Below are 19629 nucleotides of genomic sequence, written 5' to 3' on the forward strand. Positions count from 1 at the left end.
AGAACTGCCTCACAGACAGAAGGGGATGGGGCTCTCCCCTCACAAGATGGGCTCCATCCCATTTTGCACCCTCTGTTGCTTTATTAGCATAGCAACAGCCAATATATTTGGTAAGTACACTTGTCCTTCTCCTCTGCCTGTGCCCAAGGGTGACTGTGATCTTTGTACTGCTCTGTGTGTTGTCCTGATGAAATATATAATGATCTTGAATCTTTCACACTGCAAACTTAGCTGGTTATTGAGTGCTGTGCAAACTGAGTCTGAGCTCCAGGTTAAACACTAAACTGTAAGGATCTGTAAGTGGTCAGGCTTACCCGAGTTTGTACACCTGGATTTTGGGTGGAAAAAAACCATTTTCTCAAGGGCTAGAGAAGGCGCATAGGTAAGAAAAGGTGCTGCTGCAGTGTTGTGAAGGTCCCCAATCACATCTACTTGTATGTGCCATCATCTAATTTAGGCTTGAACTTTAAGTTATTGGATATCTGAGTGCTGCCCCCAGTTCTTTGGCCTGAGTTTGATAGTCCTGCACAACCAGCAATTTGAATCACTGAATTAATTAGTCATTTAACTCAGATGTCTTGGTAGACCCTCTCTAGCACTGTGCACAGGTATCTCCACGCATCCCAGAGCAACTGATGTTTGAGGTGACAACAGGGAGCTTTGCCTACATGTAGTTTCCTAGAGATGAGATCACCTGAAATTTTGCAGTCTCTTGAAAATTTTCACATGGTCTTAAGGGGACACAGTAAAAACTCATAGAAACAGGTGTGATTGAGAAGCACTAGAAGAACAAGAATCATCTGTAGCAGTAGAAGTTAATGAGTTGCAAATTATTTCAAAAAGCATTCAGAATACTTATGATGTATTTGCACTGCTGTGTGTGATTGTGCTCAGACCAAATACTGGCTTAAGCCAACCTTTGGACTAAATTGCTGTATCTGTGGGTTTGTTTTTCTGTATTTTTATAAACTAATCAGTGGTATTAAGAGCATGACATTCATCAGACTTTGAGGGTGTAGAAAGTGTCAGATCAAGTAATCTGTTCTGTAAGAAAGAATTTAATGAATTTCATCTTTCTACTAAAACCACAGCAAATGCAGCTTTGAATGCATTAAAATTTTTCTAGATGGCTTCAGTAGTTGATCATTTGCTCCAGTGAAAATTGAGAGTGCTCCTAATATGAATTAGTCTGATGCTACTGCTAGAAATTGATTTTTTTTTAAATCTTTCATGAGATTAAGAAGCAATACCTCTCCTTTTGGTGAAATAGTGAGTGACTTAGCTTCAATAAAGATTAATTACTCAGAAACTTTAATAGTGATGTGTGTGGTTATGCAAAGGGCTCTTTTGTGGTCATAGGCATAACTAAGTAAAGAACCCCAAGTACCAGAAAATTATAGCCATGCCAGTACAGAACAGAGCTGAGACTAACTAAACACAGGCCTGGGAAAGGGGTTCACCACCATGTGCTCATCCTGCAGCTGGCAGAACAGCGGGTTTGTTCAGTACCTCCCTGTGCTGTCCCACACGGAAACCCACACAAGGAACAATGGGGAAACAGCCAGGGAGGACCCCTGAACCTGGGACTGTTCTCCTGCAGCACTGGCACGAACAGGGGTTTGATGAGAATGGGCTTGTGGTGAAACCACCCTTAGGTGTTTTAAACCAACTCAGGTTTTTATCTTCTTGCTGTTTTCAGAGTATCAGACCGATTCCCAACCATTGCGTCCATGTGAACTTCAGAGGGAAAAGGCTTTTTCAGCAGGAGAAGCCTTTGTTCCTCAGTGCTCAGAGGATGGCCAGTTCAGGTAATTCATCCCTGCTATTAATGTGCTGGTGTATGACATGACCTTTATTGGTAATGAGAGTTTTAGCCTGTCTTGGAGAGCCACTGTATCCGTGCACTGGAGAATGGGAAGTCCAGAAGACTTGAAGTGACTTCACTGAGCCATGTCACAGATCCAGCCTCTCCCAAATGAATTCCCTGTTGTTGGAAATAATCTCTGGGTTAAGAGGTCAGTTTAACATTAACAGACTAATCTTGGCAGCATTATTTGCATGTTAAATACTTGGTGCAGTTTGCTGTCTTCCTACACATGCTCCTGGGTGAATGTGTGAGCCAGCTGGCACAGCTCAGCCAAGTGACTGAGAACTTATCCACCCTCGTAAGTGGCACAGTCAGGTTTCTTTCTAAAGGCAGTAAAGGAACTAAAAACCACACAGAGAACAGTGATTTAGGGAGCAGCATCTTGCTTGAAGGTTCAAGAAGCTAAAAAGTTAAAGTTGAGGCTGAGTACAGATTGTAATTTCTCTACTATTGTTATTGCGTCTGGTGGCAACTGTGACCATTCTAGATTTGACTTAGAAACAGTCTCAAAGTGTTTGGTGAATCTCAGATAATGAGAATTAGGGTTCTGTCCAACCTGCTTGCTTCTTCAATGACTTCAAGTCACATATCTGCAATCCCTGAAGAATTCAGAGAACTACTAGAATTAAGGGCTTCCACTGATTAAAGTCACCAGAAATGCAGCTCTTGCCAGTTCTATTATTTGTGATTTTAAAGTATTTGACATGGTTTGGTTTGCTTTATGGTTTTGTTTATGTCTGGTACTGACTACACACACAAAATAAAATATGTTACTTGTGATCTTCTTCAGGACAGTCCAGTGCAGTAGGAATGGTCTTTCCTGTTGGTGTGTAGATGAGAATGGTGTTGAGGTTCCTGGCAGCAAACAGAACGGATATCCCATATCTTGTAAGTAAAAAGTTTCTATTTTTGCTCAGATTGAGTAAAGAACCATTTCAATCTGCATTTGAAATGCTGAAATCCAGAATAGGCTAGCCCCAGACTTTGATGGACTCTAGTTTGTGGTAATTTTCTAGGTCTTTCTAGTGGAAGTTCTGGAGTTTCTTCAGGGTTTATCACGGAAACCTGATACACCTGGATATCTGTATTTATGAAGGTCTCAGTAAGATAAATTGTGAATAAACGATTGATTTAGTGTAATGGCTTTTGAGTTGGAGAGTTTCAACCCCATCTGTGGTGGGCTTCTCTGTACCAATTTTCATAACCTCAAGTCCATCAATGTCCTCATGCCACCTGGGTGGCAGGCTCAGAACTTGTAGTTCTGAGAAAATTCAGATGTTGCCTCGATAAATGATTCAGTGCCCAAGGAGAACCTTCCTCTAACAGTGCCCCTCTCTGGTACTTCAGGCTTGTCCTTTTGCCAGCTGCAAAAGCAGAGGATCTTGGTGAGCAGATACATCAACAGCAGCAGTATCTCCTACATCCCTCAGTGCCTGGATTCCGGGGCTTTTGACAAGGTGCAGTGTGACATGGAGCTGGGGCAGTGCTGGTGTGTAGATCCAGAAGGAATGGAGATTTATGGCACCAGACAAAGAGGAAATCCAGCACAGTGTAAGTAATATTCAACAAAATGATGGGTTTTGTAAGTTTGAAAGGTTTGGTGTGAATAGGGACATGTAAGATTATTGAGTCCAATTCCCTGCTCTTCATAAAAACAAGATGATGCACCTCAGTGTCCCTGCTCAATGTAATGAATGTAACCCCCTTTTAGACAACAGGGTGGCCATTCAGCTGTTTGTGGGAAGTTACACAAAATAAACATTACCTTTTTTCCCCATCAGGTCCAGGGAACTGTGAGATCCGAGACCGTCGCATTCTGCACGGGTTTGGGGAGAAGAGCCCACCACAGTGCTCAGCAAACGGAGAGTTCCTGCCCGTCCAGTGCAAGTTTGTCAACACAACAGACATGAGTGTTTTTGATCTTGTTCACAATTACAACAGGTAAGAGCTCAGGCTTCTGAAGCAGGAAGGTAATCCTGCATGCCCCTTCAAGGCACTGTCTGACTGCTTTTTTGTGATTTTTGCCTCATGAAGCCTTTATTCTGTAACTGCACACAATGTTATTTTCTGTTGAAGAACGGACCAAGTGAAAAAAACTTTTTCTTCTGAATTAAATCTGCTGATTTAAAAAAAAAAAAAAGTATTCCATCCCAGCAGTTTAATTGGTGTGTCCTCACACAGCACTGGATACCATGTTGTGATCTGTATTTGGAAAAGTAGCCAGGGCTACTTCTGAGACAGACAGTCAAGAGCAAATAAGATAAATACAGAAGGAACAGAGAAATTTGGATATATGTATGAGGTAGGAAAGACAATTCCATATGGGAGATGAAAGCAGACGGACAAGTGGCAACATGCAAAGATGAAATTCTGGGGTTGCTCACACAGGTGAACCAGCACGTGATGGACAGCTGTGCTGTGCACAGCTGGCTTTAGGTGGTTGCAGAGGGTTGGGGAATGTTTCAGAACACCGGGTGAAATCCTTGTCTGTGGGGGCAGGAAGCTGTTGTCCTGTGGAGGAGCTGGGAATTAATACTGTGATGGGAGACATAAGGGATGGGCAAAGGGAACTGCTGGGAGAGGAGTTTGTGTTGGTGCAGATATTCAGACTCTCCAGAGAAACCTTTTGGTGTCCCTAGAAGTGCCACTGACTCGGCACCTCAGTCAGCACCAGTTTCCCTCATGGAGGGCAGTGCAATAAACATAGCATCTCGTTGTGACTTGGCTCTGTAGCAGCAAAGGCATTTTATTGTAAATGCCAATTTTGCTGTTTGGAGGGATTTCTTTTTTCTTTTTTTCTTTTTTCTTTTTTCTTTTGTTTCTTTTTTTTTCTTTTGAAAGTCAGGTCTGAACGCACAGTGCAAATTTGTCAGGCTTCAGGAGAGGTTATTCTGGTGAGAGCAAAATAATCTGGCTCTTTTGTTTGTTGGTCTGTGGAGTGTGGAAATGCTAAAAAAGCAATTACAGTGGAGAAATCAATGCTTTAAATTGACATTTTTTTCCTCCCACTGGGAGATTTGCCTGCAAAGACCTGTGAGATTGGATTTATTTTCTGTCTATGTCATGTAATTAATCACAGCAGGATCATTTCACTCCCAGCTGTCTGCCTTCTAATTATGGCATTGGCTTAACCTATTGCCATCGTATCTGAGTATTTCAGGTCATTAATATATTTATTTTCATACTATTCCTGCCTGAAATGTCATTATTCCTTCCCAAAACCAGGGCAGAATATGGAGTTGAAGGGACGAGTTCCACAGCAAAGGACTGTAGCTGGACAGGGGCCTAAACCTGTATTTTATGTTCATATGGAACCAGTGGAGCAACTTTCTTTGGTTCCACACACTGATTTTTGAAATCTAGAGATATCATCCTAACTCTCTTTCCAAATTATTTCCCTAGACCTTCATAAATATCCCAGAATAAGCCAGTATGTTAAACCACCACCCCCAAACAAACAAATGGAGAAACTCAGAAGTTTAGAGCTAAGACTTTCCCAAAAAGAAGACTTCCAAAAAGAAAGATGATCCCAAATTTCCTGCTTCACCCTGAGGGCTTGGCTGCTGTTACTTATTCTGTATGGACTGTGTCCAGGTCCTGCCTGGATGGGCAGCCATATAGAACACCCTGTAGCAGACTGATGGGAATTATCAAAAAATCAAAAGTCAAGGAAGATCTTTCTACTTTCTTGCTATAATCAGTAGTGAGTTGTCTTTGCTGGAAGCCAAGAGCAGAGACTCAAAGTTTGAAGAAAAGTTCAACAACATCACTTTTATTTATTTTCCTGTGTTTTTGAGTGTGAGCATTCTTGTTGAAACACATAGAGACACTCTAAGTTTATCCATAACTTAAATGTAGTCACAGTTGATTTGGACTGGCTCTGATAAATGAGGAATTCTACATTATTACTACATATCTTGAGGGCTGTTAAAGAGTCTGAGAAAAGAAAAAATGTGGTCAGAAGTGGGTTTTCCACATAAGGTGAGAAAAGTTCTGCTCTCTTGTTTGTATGGGCCTAATTTATATCTGTTTGTAATATATTTAGCTTTACTCTCAAATTGCAACAAAAATAACCAGAATGTCAAGATGTGATTGCGCATCTGCCCCAAAGTAGCATAACTGTGCATGTGACCTCTTAATGCTGAGGATGAAAGAAGCAGGATCCACTTTTTTCATTGAACCTGTTTCACTCATGTAGAGGTTCAGAGGCTGAGGCGATGAGCTCCAAGAACTTGAGCAGTGTGGAGAAATTATCATATTCCTGACTGGGCAGTGGGCAGTGCATGATAATCCAGGGCAGCTGAAAGGTCTTGAAATACTCCAAGATGTTTATGTGTACACTGAAAACCATAGGAATATGGTATTTATGTGTTTATACCTTAAATTGTATTGTTTTCATGCTGTCAGAAGCCCCTCTGGGCCCTGAAGTGTGACATTTTAGTCTCTCTCAGCATGCCAGTGTCAGCAGTGGAGCAGGATTTGATGATCCAAAGTTGAGGGAGTCAGTGGACTTTTAATCTGAAGATGTAGAAGGATGCCAGGGCAAAGCAGCACTGCACAGGGATGTGCAAATTCTGAGACGGGAGCACTGCTGGGTAACACTGGGACAGCCCTGAGGTTACAGCCCCTTCCTCTGACAGAGGGGCTGCTGCTTTGTGCATTCCCAAGCTTTGATGTCCTGTGGAAGCAGTGACATCTTCAGCTCTCCTGACAGGAGGTGGTGCAGCTCCCAGGAGTCACCTCTCCTATGAAGACAGGCTGAGAGAGTTCACTCTGAAGAAGAGAAGGCTCTCAGGAGACTTCATAGCACTTCCAGTATCTAAAGGGGGCCACAAGAGAGATGGAAAAGGGCTTTAAACTAATGTAGTGTTAGGACAAAGGGGAATGGCTTTGGGAAGGGAGTAGGTTTAGATTTAGATGTTAGGAAGAAATTCTTTCCTGTGAGAGTGGTGAGGGACTGGCACAGGTTATCAGAGAAGGTGTGAATGCCCCATCCTTAGAAGTGTTGAAGGCCAAGGCTGGATGGAACCCTGAGCAACTTGGTCTAGTGGAAGCTGCCCCTGCCCACGGCAGAGGGGTTGGAACTAGATAGTCTTTAAGGTTCCTTCCAACCCAGAATGTTCTATGATTCAGGCAGAGTCTTGGAGGTGGCAAAGGCCCCTTGCTCTGCACCACTCACTTGAGCACCAGCTCTGAGCCAGACAAGCATTTCATTACTGTTCTCAGGCTACTCATGCTAGAGCATCCCTGAGGCTGCTGGAGTGTGGCACTGAATTGAGCCTGGTCACAGTTTCACAGGATGGCTTGTGAACTGCTTTTTCACAGTTAATCAGTGCCTAATCCACCAATATTCTCATTACTGAGTGTCCTTTCTTGGTAAAATTCTAATTTGTGTAATTCTCTGAATGTCTTTAGCAGAAAATTCTGCTTCCCTGTTGCTAGGTTTTCCCAAATAAGCCACATGCATCTGGAACACCAGACCTTTATAGTATTTCAGGATAACGGGATGTGCCCTGAAATAATATGATTGTTTTAGAACTTGTCACTTTGAAACTAGGAAAACTTATCTTTTTCCTGAAGAAACCCTAGGATGTCTGTCAGTTAAGACCACATTTATCATATTTTTTCCAACTCCGACCCTATTAAGTTTCTGTCTTAAATAATTGCTTTGCTGGAATCTGGCTGTTGTTACTCCTCGAATATTACACTGGAAACCATCTCTTTGATCTCCAGAAGCAAAAATCAGTCTTGTAGCATGTTAAAACCCCTTTCTCCTTCTCCTTAATCAATTGAACCATGCCCTGAAAATGAAAGCTATTAGCGACGTTTTTATCAGCTTTTGTAGTTAATTCAGTGCAGAGAGCATACGTGGCATGTAAGGAAGGGGAAGCAACCTGTTATTTTAGGCATTCTGCCATCCCGTGCAGATTTGTGGAAGGAGCTAATGAAAGGGTGTTGCAATAACATTAAGCCAACGCCCGTCTATTTTACATGCTTTGACAGGCTTTCAAAGGTGAGAATAGAATTGAAAATGAGTGTTAGATGCTGAGTACATGCTTAGGAAGGGTCAGAAATCTGTCTGAAGGGAGATTACCCCCTATTTGTTTAGAAAAAATGGCATTTAGGAGACTTGTTACTCTGCTGAAAGAGCGATCTCGCTCATGTCAGAGCTTGGTTGCCAAAAGGAGACCGAAGTGGCCTTGTGCTCTGCAAACATCTTTCTCCTATAAAATCAGGAATGAAGCAGCTGATACTTTCTCATTATCGATGGGCCTCCCTGGGCTCTTCACAGCAGGCTACTTTTTCTTCCAGGCTCCCAAGGGCTTTCCAAAAATTTAGCTCCGTGAAGGAAACGTTCCCTGAGATCTCTGGGTACTGTTACTGCGTGGACAGCCTGGGGAGGGAGTTAGCAGACACAGGTAAGTGCCTTCCAGCATCTCATCCTTTAATCTGGGAGGTGCTGAATTCCCAAGGGAACAGACAAATAACAACTATCAGTCTTCAGATTCATTTGGAACTTCAGTTTCATTCTTGCAAGGGGTAAGACCACTGTGACCAGCGTAATGCCCATGGGAAGGGCTGGAGCTCACTGATGAAATCCCACCCTTTGGAGCAAGAGCTTCAGTCAGCAACAAGTGGAGTTGGTGCCTGGGAGCTAATCCTGTCCTCTTTGGGATGTGGAATAGGATTTCTGAATGTCCAATTTCTGCCCACACTAGAAAGCAGTGTCATATTCGATATGTCCTATTAGCAAAGCCGGGGGAATATGAAGGGCTGAAGAATGAACTCTTTTCTTCTTGCTTAGGTAGAATAATGGAATTGTTTGGGTTGGAAGATACCTTTAGAGAACATCTACTCCAACCTCTCTACCATGGGCAGGGACATCCTCTTCTCTCATGACCTCAGGATTTAGGCATGTTAGTAGTTAATGGGACACTTCAGAAGAATAAATGGTCTTTTGTAAGCAAGGAGGAATGAGGAGGTTGAGGACTTCCAGACCTTCCTTATACTGTGGTTTTAATTTGTTATTTTTTTTTAAAGGGGAAAGATACAAAGCACAATAGCTTAAAAAATTTAGATGACAGATGAGAACTTCAACATTTAACTCCCAGAAAAGAAAGAAGTTCTCAAAAAATTCGTGCACTCACTCAGAGAAACTACTGACTGTCTTGGTTTTTAGTATGCAACCAAAATGACTGGTAATTGGTTTTGGTAACGTCAGTTTCCAAAATACCATCAATTTCTTTAGTGCAACCTGAACCTAACAAAACCACAGCCTACTGCCAGTTATGGGATGTTTCCTCTGCTTGTTTTGGTAGATGTCAAGACATAAAGGTGGTGTCTGGGCACCCAGCACTTGGGTGCAGGATGTGGTGCATTAGGGTTATGTGGTATAACTCCACATTTGACTTGTTTAGAGGACTGGATTTACTTTCCCTGAGAGTCTCCCAGTTTTGCTCCTGTGGTATAAGGTTGACTTCTGTCTTAAAAGCAGGCCCTATCTAAAAATCTGTGTTTCCCAGGCTTGGAACTGCTGCTAGACGAAGTTTACGACACGGTTTTCTCCGTACCAGAGCCTGCCCGCACGTTCACAGAGACCAGCATCCATCGGATCCTGCAGAGGCGATTCCTGGGGGTACAGCTGGCCACCTCTGGCAAGTTCAGGTGTAAGTAGCACCCCGGTGATGCCCTCTAAATTAGGTGGCAGTTTTGGAGCTTATATGTGACATCTACTGTTGAGGAGAGTGGTTCTAGGAGTTTTTTGCTCTAAAATCATATAATATGACAGTTTGAATGAAAGAATCAAGGTCCCTGAATTGCAGCTGGCTTTTATTCTCTGCATTGTATGTTCTTTACCAGCAGATTGTACCTGTCCTCTGATCAATGCTTTCCCACGTGCCTGCAGATCACATTATTTGAAATCCCATGAACTCTCCGTATCTCTTGCCCTGAGATTGCGGAGATGGATTTGTTGATTTATTAAATTAAAACCCTCAGAAAATGCTCCCTAATTTATGTTGGTATACTCAGAAATAGGAAGGATTTTACACTGACCATAACATACTCCATTCCCAGGAGACCACACAAGAATTTGTAGAGCCTTAGTCAGCAAGGCTGAACTTTTGGATCTGCTCTTGGGCCCATTCCTTCCCTGGTCAGGGCAGGCACATGGGGAGAGAGTTTCTCTGCCTACAGGCAATGAACTCTGCAGGACAGGAGCTTAGGTACCTCCTCCCTCCTAGACCAGAGCCCAAAACAAACTGCCTTGGCTCTTGGGGAGTGTTTGAATCCTGTGTGATACTTCACCCTCCCATCCAAAGTCCCAAACTCCTCTGACATGTGTCTGACTCTTGCTAAGGAGTTGCATCACCAGAAATATTAAGCAGATACTGATAGCAGTCTTCTGGCCATATAGTCACACGGTTTTTCTGGCTTTGGGACAAGCTGATCCTTCTGGGGAGTCTGGAAAGCATCTTCCCTCTGCACTGCACAGTGGTTTTGGCTTAGCTCTGACTGTAGCTGGGGCTGCAGCAGCTGTCAGCACAGATGAAGCTGTACCAGCCACAAGATGGAGATGTGACCTCGTTCATCAGCCACCGAGGGGGATGCTCTGGTGACTTACGCAGCTCTCACACTGTCACCCGAAGCCACTCAAATTAGGAACGTTGTCAGAGTCCCCTCGTTGAACAGCTTGCTCTGACATGGTGTTCTCACTGCCTCACACAGGTAGCTGGGTGCAACTGGAAAGTTCTTTAAGGTGAGAAGTGTTTAGGCTGTAGGATTCAGGTTGACATAAACAAGCAAAATTTGTGTTCAAAGTGTAAAGTCCTGTATTGGAGAGATCATACCCCAGAAAATTTACTTGATGAATTTTTGCCTTCTCTGCCATTAAGGCCAGTTTGACAGGAATAGGGTCTTCAGTTCCCTGCAGAGGGAAATAGAGAAATGAGGTGGGCTCAGCCCACATCTCCACAGTCAGGTGCAGACCTGGTTGCAGGAGCAATGCCTCATTCTCTCCTGAAACATTGATGTTTGCCTTCAAATCAGTCCCCCAGGCTGCACATCTGTCTCTGTTGACCAACTTTGCTTTTGCGCTAAGGGCCAGAGCTCCCCCAGCCTCCAGCATGGTTCCCTGGGAGAGATATTCCTGCTCTGCCTACTTGCACCTATGGCTGAAAAATGTGTTGAGGTTTTATCTTCTGTTTTTAGTTTTCAGAAATCAATACCTACAGTAGAAAACCGTGGGGCAAACTCTTCAAAGGAAAAGAGGATGGAGAATTTGTGTTTTGAGCTGGTGACACTTGACGCATCACTGAAAACGATCAGGAAATTGAACTTTTTTTCTTTTTTTCCTTTTTTTTTTTCTCTTCTCCCAAATAGGCAGCAATGGGATCAAACAGAGATGGTTCTGAAGCTCTAAGCTTTCCCTGCTTGATGCGCACTGTTTTCCTTGCAGGCCCCTCGAGGTGTGAGGCTGAGCGTTCTGCAGCCCTGCGCTTCCAGCACCCCTTCGTGCCGTCCTGCGCCGCCGACGGGGGCTACGCGCCCGTGCAGTGCCACCAGCGGGGACAGTGCTGGTGTGCGGACACCCAGGGCCGAGAGGTGCCGGGCACAAGGAGGCGAGGACAGCCCCCTGCCTGTGGTATGTACGGGATTTGCCAAAGGAAAAATGAGCCCATCTCTCAGTGTCTTTAGAAAGAAACAGAACAGACCAAGTCCTTTCCTGGCTCTGACAGATACAGGTGTTCAAAGATCACAAAACCTCCCTGTGGTTAAGAGTCACATTCTAATAAATTATTAAATATCATACTGCTTTTATTTTCTGTTATGACCTTTCTTTAGCCTTTTAGTTTTGCATATGGCAAGGTTTTTCTTTGCAGCTCTGATATCTGGCTCTTGACTCCAGGAACCAGGGTGTTAAGTGAGAATATCTGAGGTAATATAAGGAAGCAAATGATGGTGATTTTGTGTTTTGCCTCCTTCCTTTGGTGAAATGCTGTGGAATTTCATCTCCCATCCTTACTGGATTTTTTCCCAACTCTGTCACTGCATATTTTGCCATGAAAACTGCTAAATCCTGTAAAAAACCACCCAACAAACAATTCAGAAAAGGTCTATAGGTTTGGGCTGTAAGAGATTCCACAGGGAATACACCATCAAATCAGTGTCCCAAATGGAAATGACAGCAGAAATGTCCAGGGGCCGGAGGGGAGGAGGAAAGTTAAAAACCTTAGCTCTGAAGTGCACTACCTAAATATTCAGGATTGTGCTGGAGGGCTGGGGCACAGGGTCTTAATGTGGGGGCTGCCTTGGGGGAAGGCAATTGCTCTGTCTGTGAGACACAGCACAGCTTCCCACGCAGCTAAAAAAGAAGGAATCTGCCCTAGGTGCCATGGCTCCAAGTGCTCAGAGCGCTCTGGGCACACACAGGCTTACTGTGAAATGAAAACTTCAGCGTGCCTTTGAGGCTGATTACCAAGGATATTGCGAGGGAACCTCTGAGAGGCCTCTCCATATGTTGGGACTGGTTGTTTTCTCTTTGAGTATGCTTTGCTGACCCCTCCTGATAATTTTTTGAGGGGGGGAAGAAAGGGGGAGGCAATGACTTGAGGCTGCTTGCAGCTTTTATTGGCAGGCTCAGGAAATTTAGGCAGGGAAAAATTTCTGCAGAGGTTCCACAGATTAACTCCTGAGAAGGTATTTCATGAGGATATAGCTGCAGTTTTTTCAGACAGCTACATGCCATGTGTGTTTCTCCTGTTCTCCTCTGTTTTATTTCGTGTTCAAAACCCATGTAGATGTGGTACTTAGGGACACAGTTCAGTGGTGGACCTGGCAGTGCTGGGTTAACGATTGAACACAATAACCTTACAGGTCTTTCCAACCTTAATTATTCTGTGATTCTTTAATGTCTTTGGCTCTCACACTCAGCAGTGTGAACACTGGAGGAGTCAGGGCCATAGGTGCGGGATTCTCACATCACCTGGGGCAGCAGGCAGTCCTGATAGGGACATGCTTCTTTTCAGACCTTTTACAGTAGATTCACCCCAGCAGTTCCTTTTGTGTTTATTCTTTCTTCCTCTGCTTTGATTTGATTCAACATTGGGTAGGAGGGGAGAGTGTTTATGGCCCGTGATCCTACATTTGTTTCATATTACTGTTCTTGTGGAATTGTTGCTTGCACTAACTTATCGGCCCTCTGAGGAATGTTCTTCATCCCTCTAACCAAGAGCCAACATTGAAAACAGAAGGGGCCCATCCTACAGAAAGTTCTTTTACAAAGAAACTTCTGGGAAGGGACCCTGAGCTCCTGTCAGGAACTGCAGAGCAGGACAAGGGTGCAAAAGCAGGAGTGAGAAAGATGTCAGTCACAGAACATCGGATTACTTGCTTATCATTTTAGCAGCTTTTTAGGTTTCCAGCTTTCATCCTTACTGTTAACAGGACTTGTGATTGCTTTATCATATTGCCTGGTTGTGGAATAAATGGAGATGGAGTGGGGAGCCCAAGGGAGGCTGTGCTGCAGGCTAAAGCTGCATATCCATGGTCGTGTCCCCTACAGGGACAGCAGTGGTGCTGAGGGAGAAAGTGTGAGAAACATGGAAAATGCACACAGCTCCAAATATCCTCCTGCAGGTGGGAGATGCCCCAAACTGGAGACTGAGTCCAGATCATTGTGTTCAGCCCTCCCCTATGGGGTTAACTTCCAAAGATGTGCTTAATTGTCCCCTAGCCTTTTATCCTTCCTAGCACTCTCTGGCAATAAATTTCATTATCATAATTATGTGTTCTACATCTGGACTTCTCTGTACTGTGAGAAATACTGAATAATAATTGTCTATTGTGAATGATGTGGAGAATTCTGTTTTTAAAAACCTTTATCGTATTTTTTTGTCCAGACTGAATGTTCTCTCACACTGGAAAAGCTGTTCTGTCCTCAAAATATCTTTGCCTCCCTTCTCTATAGTTCTGCTACTTTTGCATCCCTTCTCCATAATTCTGCTACTTTTCAAGGACAGGTAACTGTGTAAATGGCACATGAGTCAAGCTGTGCATTCCAGAGATGCAGTCAGTGCCATAACCATCCTGTCTGCCTGATTCTTGGTGTCTTTATTTTTATCGAGTCTTTCCTTTTCTGCTGTCTTTGGAGCCCTAAACTTAGTCCTTCTTCACAGATGTGTTGCATCCTAACTTAGAGCCCTTGCTGCCTGTGTATCAGTGTACAGATGGGGCTGGATGCAGCTACAGCTGTGACATATATGGGTATGAGTGCCCAGGACCACTGTTGGTACCCCCAATACCCTGAGATTTGTCTATCTTTGTTGAAATTCTGCATTTTTTTCCCTTAGAACTCATTTGTGAATGCCATCTGGCCCTTAGAACTCTATTACTGCTAATTTTAACAATTTGTTTTCAAACCTCTTGCAATGAACACCTCACTATGAAACTGAAGATCTAGTTAGGAAACCTCCATAAATTCCTCATTAGTGGGCATTGTTTAAAATAAGTTTCTCTGCAGTCTATTTCTCGTTCTTCAGTTCACACATTTCACCTGGATCATTGGAGGTTTTCCTTAGCAGCAGGCATCCTACTGGAGAGCTAAAATATTTGGAAAAGACATTTTTCATTCTTTCAGCCAAAGGAACAGGGACGAGGATTTACATTGGGAAGCAACAGAACCAGTAAAAGACCACAGAGCAGAGAACTTGGCCATGGAGAAGGAATGTTTCCTTTCATTTTTGGGTCTTGACTGGAAAATTTTATTTGTAGACCATAGGCACTAACATTTCAAATTTCCTTATCAGTGTGCATGGTGCATAGTTGGGAAGCAGGTTAATCTATACTTTAATGTTGTTTCTGCCCCAGCTGCTTGAAAGAGAACAATAGAATTACAGGTTCTGGAGGTTCCAAAATTTGCTTTTATTTTCTTTTTAAATCTTCCTGTAGGTGAAGAACAGTCGTGCATCTCCGAGCGGCGACGGGCCTTGTCGAGGCTCCTTTATGGCCCTGCTGGGTACTTCAGTCAGTCCAATTTGTTTTCCACGCCAGATAAGCAGTCAGACAAAACTGATGGCTTCTCAAGACCCTGCCCTCCCTCCTTCAAGGAGCTGTATCTGGACTCTGGATTGTCATCCCCACTTACACAAAGCCCGTTTGCCAGCCAGACTCCTGAGCTAGAAACCACCCTGAGTGAAGCCATTGCAGGGATGTTCCCATCAAGGGAACTGGCTCAAGTGGCACTGCAATTCACTGCCAATCCAAAGCGCTTCCAAGAAAACCTCTTTGGAGGAAGGTTCTTGAAGAATTTGATCCAGTTTAACTTCACAGGGGTACTTGGCACTAGTGGGAAATACAGCATTGGCCAGTTTTTCCAACAGGAGGATGTGTCAGAGAGGGTTAATGGCCAAGGCCCTCTGGAATCAGCTGAGGCATTTTCTCTGGAAGTATTAAAGAGGAGTTCCATTTTGAGTAAACCTCTTGTGGGCAGCTTTGGCCGCACAATAACTCTCCAGGACAATCAGAATATGATGAAATTCCTTTCTTCTGTCCTGGAGCTACCAGAGTTCTTTACTTTTCTTCAACAAGTGATTTCCATCCCCAAAAGCATTGCTGAAGATTTAGGTGAAGTGGTGAAATTAGCACTGGGATCCAGAGACTGTGGTGAGGAGCCAAGGGACCTGTTTGTCCCAACATGTACCAAGGAGGGGAGGTATGAGGAAGTTCAGTGCTATGCAGGAGAGTGCTGGTGTTTGGACACTTTGGGTAAGGAGGTTCCAGGCTCAAGACGTCAAGGCAAACATCCAAGGTGTCCCACCGAGTGTGAGAAGCAAAGGAGAAACCTGAAAAACCTGAAGCAAAGCCTGCCTGCAGGATCAGATCTCTTTATTCCCTCTTGTACTGAGGATGGAGACTTTCTGCCACTCCAGTGTTATGGGACAAATTGTTTCTGTGTCGATTTGAATGGCAAGACTGTTCCAGGAATAAGGGGGAAAGCTGGAAAGCCGATGCAATGTAAGTCTTAGGGACTGGGAGTTTAAAGACACTTTCTTTTGTATGGGAATTCCATGATTCTTTCTCCATATCTGATTACATCTGGAAATAAATGGATAATGTATGCAAATGTCTCCTAACAGGAAAACAAGTCAGCAGAGGAGTAGTGGGAAATACAGTGTGTGTCAGCCTTGATATCCCAGGTTCTAAAGGTGGTCAGGGTGTAGGGTGGGCACACTCAAAGCAGAGGAGCCTGAGGTCTTGCCTGGTTAATGAATGTGTCATTGGTGTGTCTCTACCTCAGTGTGCAGCTGGAGTGTGTAACATCCATGATACCCAGGAGACCTGGAACATCTGTGGAATTGAATGTGACCCCTGCCTAGTGAAAAAGCCCTTTTACTAACAGGACCAAGTCACCTGGGCAAGGTCACTGGCTCATCTTTTCCTAAGAACTAAAGATTTTCAGTGCCTTAAACTATGAACTTGATTTAGTCTCTTTAGCTCAAGAATACATCCTCAACTTGGTAAGATATCACAGGACTCCAGACATAGGAGAGGGATTCAATGGCTGATAGGTTTCTCATAAGGGTCACAAAGTCAGGCTGAAAAAGTGAGTTGCAAATGACTTCTGACATCAGTTTGATAGACAATGAACTGCCTCTCCTTGCCCTTTTCTTTATGGAATATGAAGGAAGAAGGAAGCACATAGGCTGTAAATATTTGTCTTTCAAGTTTCTGTGAACTGAAAACGGCACATCAACAGGGAAAATGGACCAAGAGGAGAGCCAGCTTCTCATTTTGGGACAAATAGCAGAGTGTCCAGCATTTGAGAGTGGTGCATAGTGAGGGAGCTCCTTTGAATAGAAGTTTGCAGAAGTAGTGGGGAGTTTGTTGTAATGATCTGAATTGAGAGAGGATTTATATCTAGCAACCCATCTGTAGTGCAATCCAAAATAAAAAGGTTCAGAATTCTCTGGAGCTCAAAAGAAGATGAGCTCCCATGGTTGGCTGGGTTTGTAGAGCTGCTTGGTGGCAACGTAGAATTTGGCTATGGAGGAGGCAGAAAAGGCTTTCAAACAAACTCACTCCAGTGTTTTGAGGGATGGTATTTTTATATTCGGCAGCAGTAGAGAGTAGGAAGAGAGGACACACAATCTTAAAATTCTGGTTTGGTCCAAGGGGAATAAAATCAGTATTATTCCACTATTCAGATGGTTTCTTTTTCAGAGATTGGTTGAATAAAGAGTAACAACCAGATTGCTGAGTGTATCTGAAAATACCTGATTGGTGTGAACAGATTCAGGAAGGCATTTAGTGGCACCTGCCCCCCCAGTAAGAACTACAATCTTACCCTGGTTCACCATGTGACCTTAATATTGCTAAGCCCTCTTAGTAACAGGCCAGGAATGTTGTTGTTATTATTGGGATGAGTGACCAAGTTTTGGTAGTGGTGTTTATTGTACTGGAGGGTAGGGGCATTGTATATCTTCAGTGCATTCACAAGATGTGCATGTTTTTCTTTTCCCCAGGCCCAAGCGCTTGCCAACTAACAGCTGGGCAGGAGTTCCTCAAGGCTGTGAAGCTCCTGTTGTCAGATCCAAGTGCTGTGCCTCAGCTGTCCAGCATTCAGCTCCCTCAGTGTGATGCTGAGGGTGGCTGGAGGCAGGTGCAGTGCAGTGGCCCTCCCGAGACAGCCTTCGAGTGGTACGAAAAGTGGATTGCAGAGAACAATGAAGGCAACCCCCTGCCCATTGCTGATCTCTTGAACACAATAGCTGGGTATAAAGAGGCATCATCTGGAGGCTTTTCGGCTTTTGTTAAAGCTTTGTATGAGGCTGGGCACCAGAATGTCTTCCCTGCATTTGCCATGTATTCCTCTTTCACGGATCTCCCACCCGAAGTGCTGAAAGGAAACGTGACCAATGCATCTGAGAACATTTTACTGGACCCATATATGTTCTGGCAGCTTCTGACTGAGCAGCTGAGCTACTACCCAGGACCCTATACTGATTTCAGTACTCCATTAGGCCACTTTGAACTTCGTGATTGTTGGTGTGTTGATAGCAAAGGAAGAGAGCTGGAGGGAACAAAGGCAGGAGCGAACCAGGTTCCAGCATGTAAGTAACAATTTCTGGCATGTATGTAGTAGTGTTTCTGGTCTGTTATTTTATGCCACAAGAGAGGGAAGTCCTTTCAGTTGCTGTGAAGTAGCAGAAAATAACTTGTCAGAAAGATCATCAGCACTGCCATTGTCACTGGACATCAGAAGAGAGATGACTCATTTCTGGTAAATAAGTGGTGCCTCAGCTTTGGGAATAAGGAGGAATAAAGTTCCATATCAAGTTTGTGTAGATTTTATAATTTGGAATTTGGACATATAATGCTTTTGCAGAAGATACTTAGCCAGATGGTAAAGGATATTAGCAAGTGTGAAGAGTTGTTTGGAAAAAGCAGGATTACACTGTGATGTAAATGACTTTCAAGAATGACAAAATGAAGCAAGAGGGATTTTCTTTACTGTTTTTTACTATGTGGTCAAAAGTAACAGATATCCTCTAGAAGTCACTAGGAGGAGAGGGAGGCCAGCACTGAGTTCAGTAAGCTCTCTGTCTAGACACCTCCTCCAAAGGTGCTGGGCCCTCTTTGGGGTGACTCCTGCAGATGACCTATGTTATCAATGCCATCACTGAAATGGTTCTCATCAGGTAGTATTTTTCCAGCTGTGAGGAAGATACAGGACAATGAGTGGCAAACTGTTGGAGATTCCAGTTCTGTGGGCAAGTGGGGAATAGATGAAGGAGATTAACAGAGTTATTTTGGAGGAGCAGCTTTCATGGAGCTGGTTCGGTGTGTTGAACTTCACTTTCTGGGTCAGTAGGTATATGGAGAGGACAGGCCAAGTGTCAGCTGCCACTCCATACCTAAGGGATATACCTTCATTTTCCTTTCTGACTCACACTTCTGATTTTCCACAGTTTTTCATGGCAGCAACTGATGGAATGTTCTGTAGAGATGTATTAACTCTGTTTGTAACCAATGAGGACTTAAAATCGTCAAGCCTTTGGCTGAGGACATGGAGAATGTTTGTGTGACTCCTGGCACTCTCAGACACTTGCTGTTAAACAGCTAGGCACTGACAAGTGTCCTTTGTTTGCTTCATTATGCAATTCAAAACTGAGTACAGAGGGGACCAGATGATACTAGTTAAAAGACCAGGTAGTTTTCAAATGCAACTGTTTACTGGATTTAGATGAAAGTCATTAATATACTCTTCATATATATACTTTTTAATGCAGGTCCTGGTATATGTGAAGGTGTGAAGCAGGAAGCCATGAAATTTATGGAGGAGGCAGAGCAGCTCATTCTGGCCTCACATGGTTCCCAGTTTGCCTTTGGAGAGAGCTTCTTGCTGGCGAAGGGGATCCAGTTCACGGACAGTGACCTCCTGCGCTCTGCTGGACCCGACAGGACGGAGGCAGTGATCTCCCAAAAGCTGCTGTCAGGCAGTGACTCTGCTCTCCAGCTGGCTGCATGGTCAGGTGGGTGGAAAGGAGAGGAGAGCTTGATTAAATAGAGTCATGCCCAGAATCTGTGCAAGAGCACTTGATGTCAAATGCAACTTTGCTGAAAAGCAGGTGCAAGTCAGCAGGTGTAATTAATCAGGGTCATTAACCTGCCACTCCAAGAACTGATTTCAGTAGTGTCATATGCATGACACAGTGCAAATATAAAATCTGGGCACTTACCAGCCTTTATGTACTTTAAACATT

The 19629-nt window shown here is 43.9% G+C and overlaps 1 protein-coding gene across 1 annotated transcript in view; it reads left to right on the forward strand.

The window, feature by feature from the left end:
• The window catches only part of TG (thyroglobulin), a 151761-nt gene continuing 132132 nt past the window's right edge, over nucleotides 1-19629 (forward strand). The window contains exons 1-11 of the mRNA XM_048286926.1: nucleotides 1-110; nucleotides 1700-1808; nucleotides 2658-2755; nucleotides 3215-3418; nucleotides 3649-3808; nucleotides 8180-8286; nucleotides 9391-9534; nucleotides 11325-11510; nucleotides 14816-15880; nucleotides 17389-17976; nucleotides 19156-19398. Of these exons, the coding sequence (XP_048142883.1) occupies nucleotides 26-110; nucleotides 1700-1808; nucleotides 2658-2755; nucleotides 3215-3418; nucleotides 3649-3808; nucleotides 8180-8286; nucleotides 9391-9534; nucleotides 11325-11510; nucleotides 14816-15880; nucleotides 17389-17976; nucleotides 19156-19398 (2989 nt within the window). The 5' untranslated portion in view covers nucleotides 1-25. The remainder of the gene's footprint in view (nucleotides 111-1699; nucleotides 1809-2657; nucleotides 2756-3214; nucleotides 3419-3648; nucleotides 3809-8179; nucleotides 8287-9390; nucleotides 9535-11324; nucleotides 11511-14815; nucleotides 15881-17388; nucleotides 17977-19155; nucleotides 19399-19629) is intronic.

This window comes from Corvus hawaiiensis, chromosome 26, assembly GCF_020740725.1.
Source record: "Corvus hawaiiensis isolate bCorHaw1 chromosome 26, bCorHaw1.pri.cur, whole genome shotgun sequence".
Lineage (NCBI taxonomy): Eukaryota > Metazoa > Chordata > Aves > Passeriformes > Corvidae > Corvus > Corvus hawaiiensis.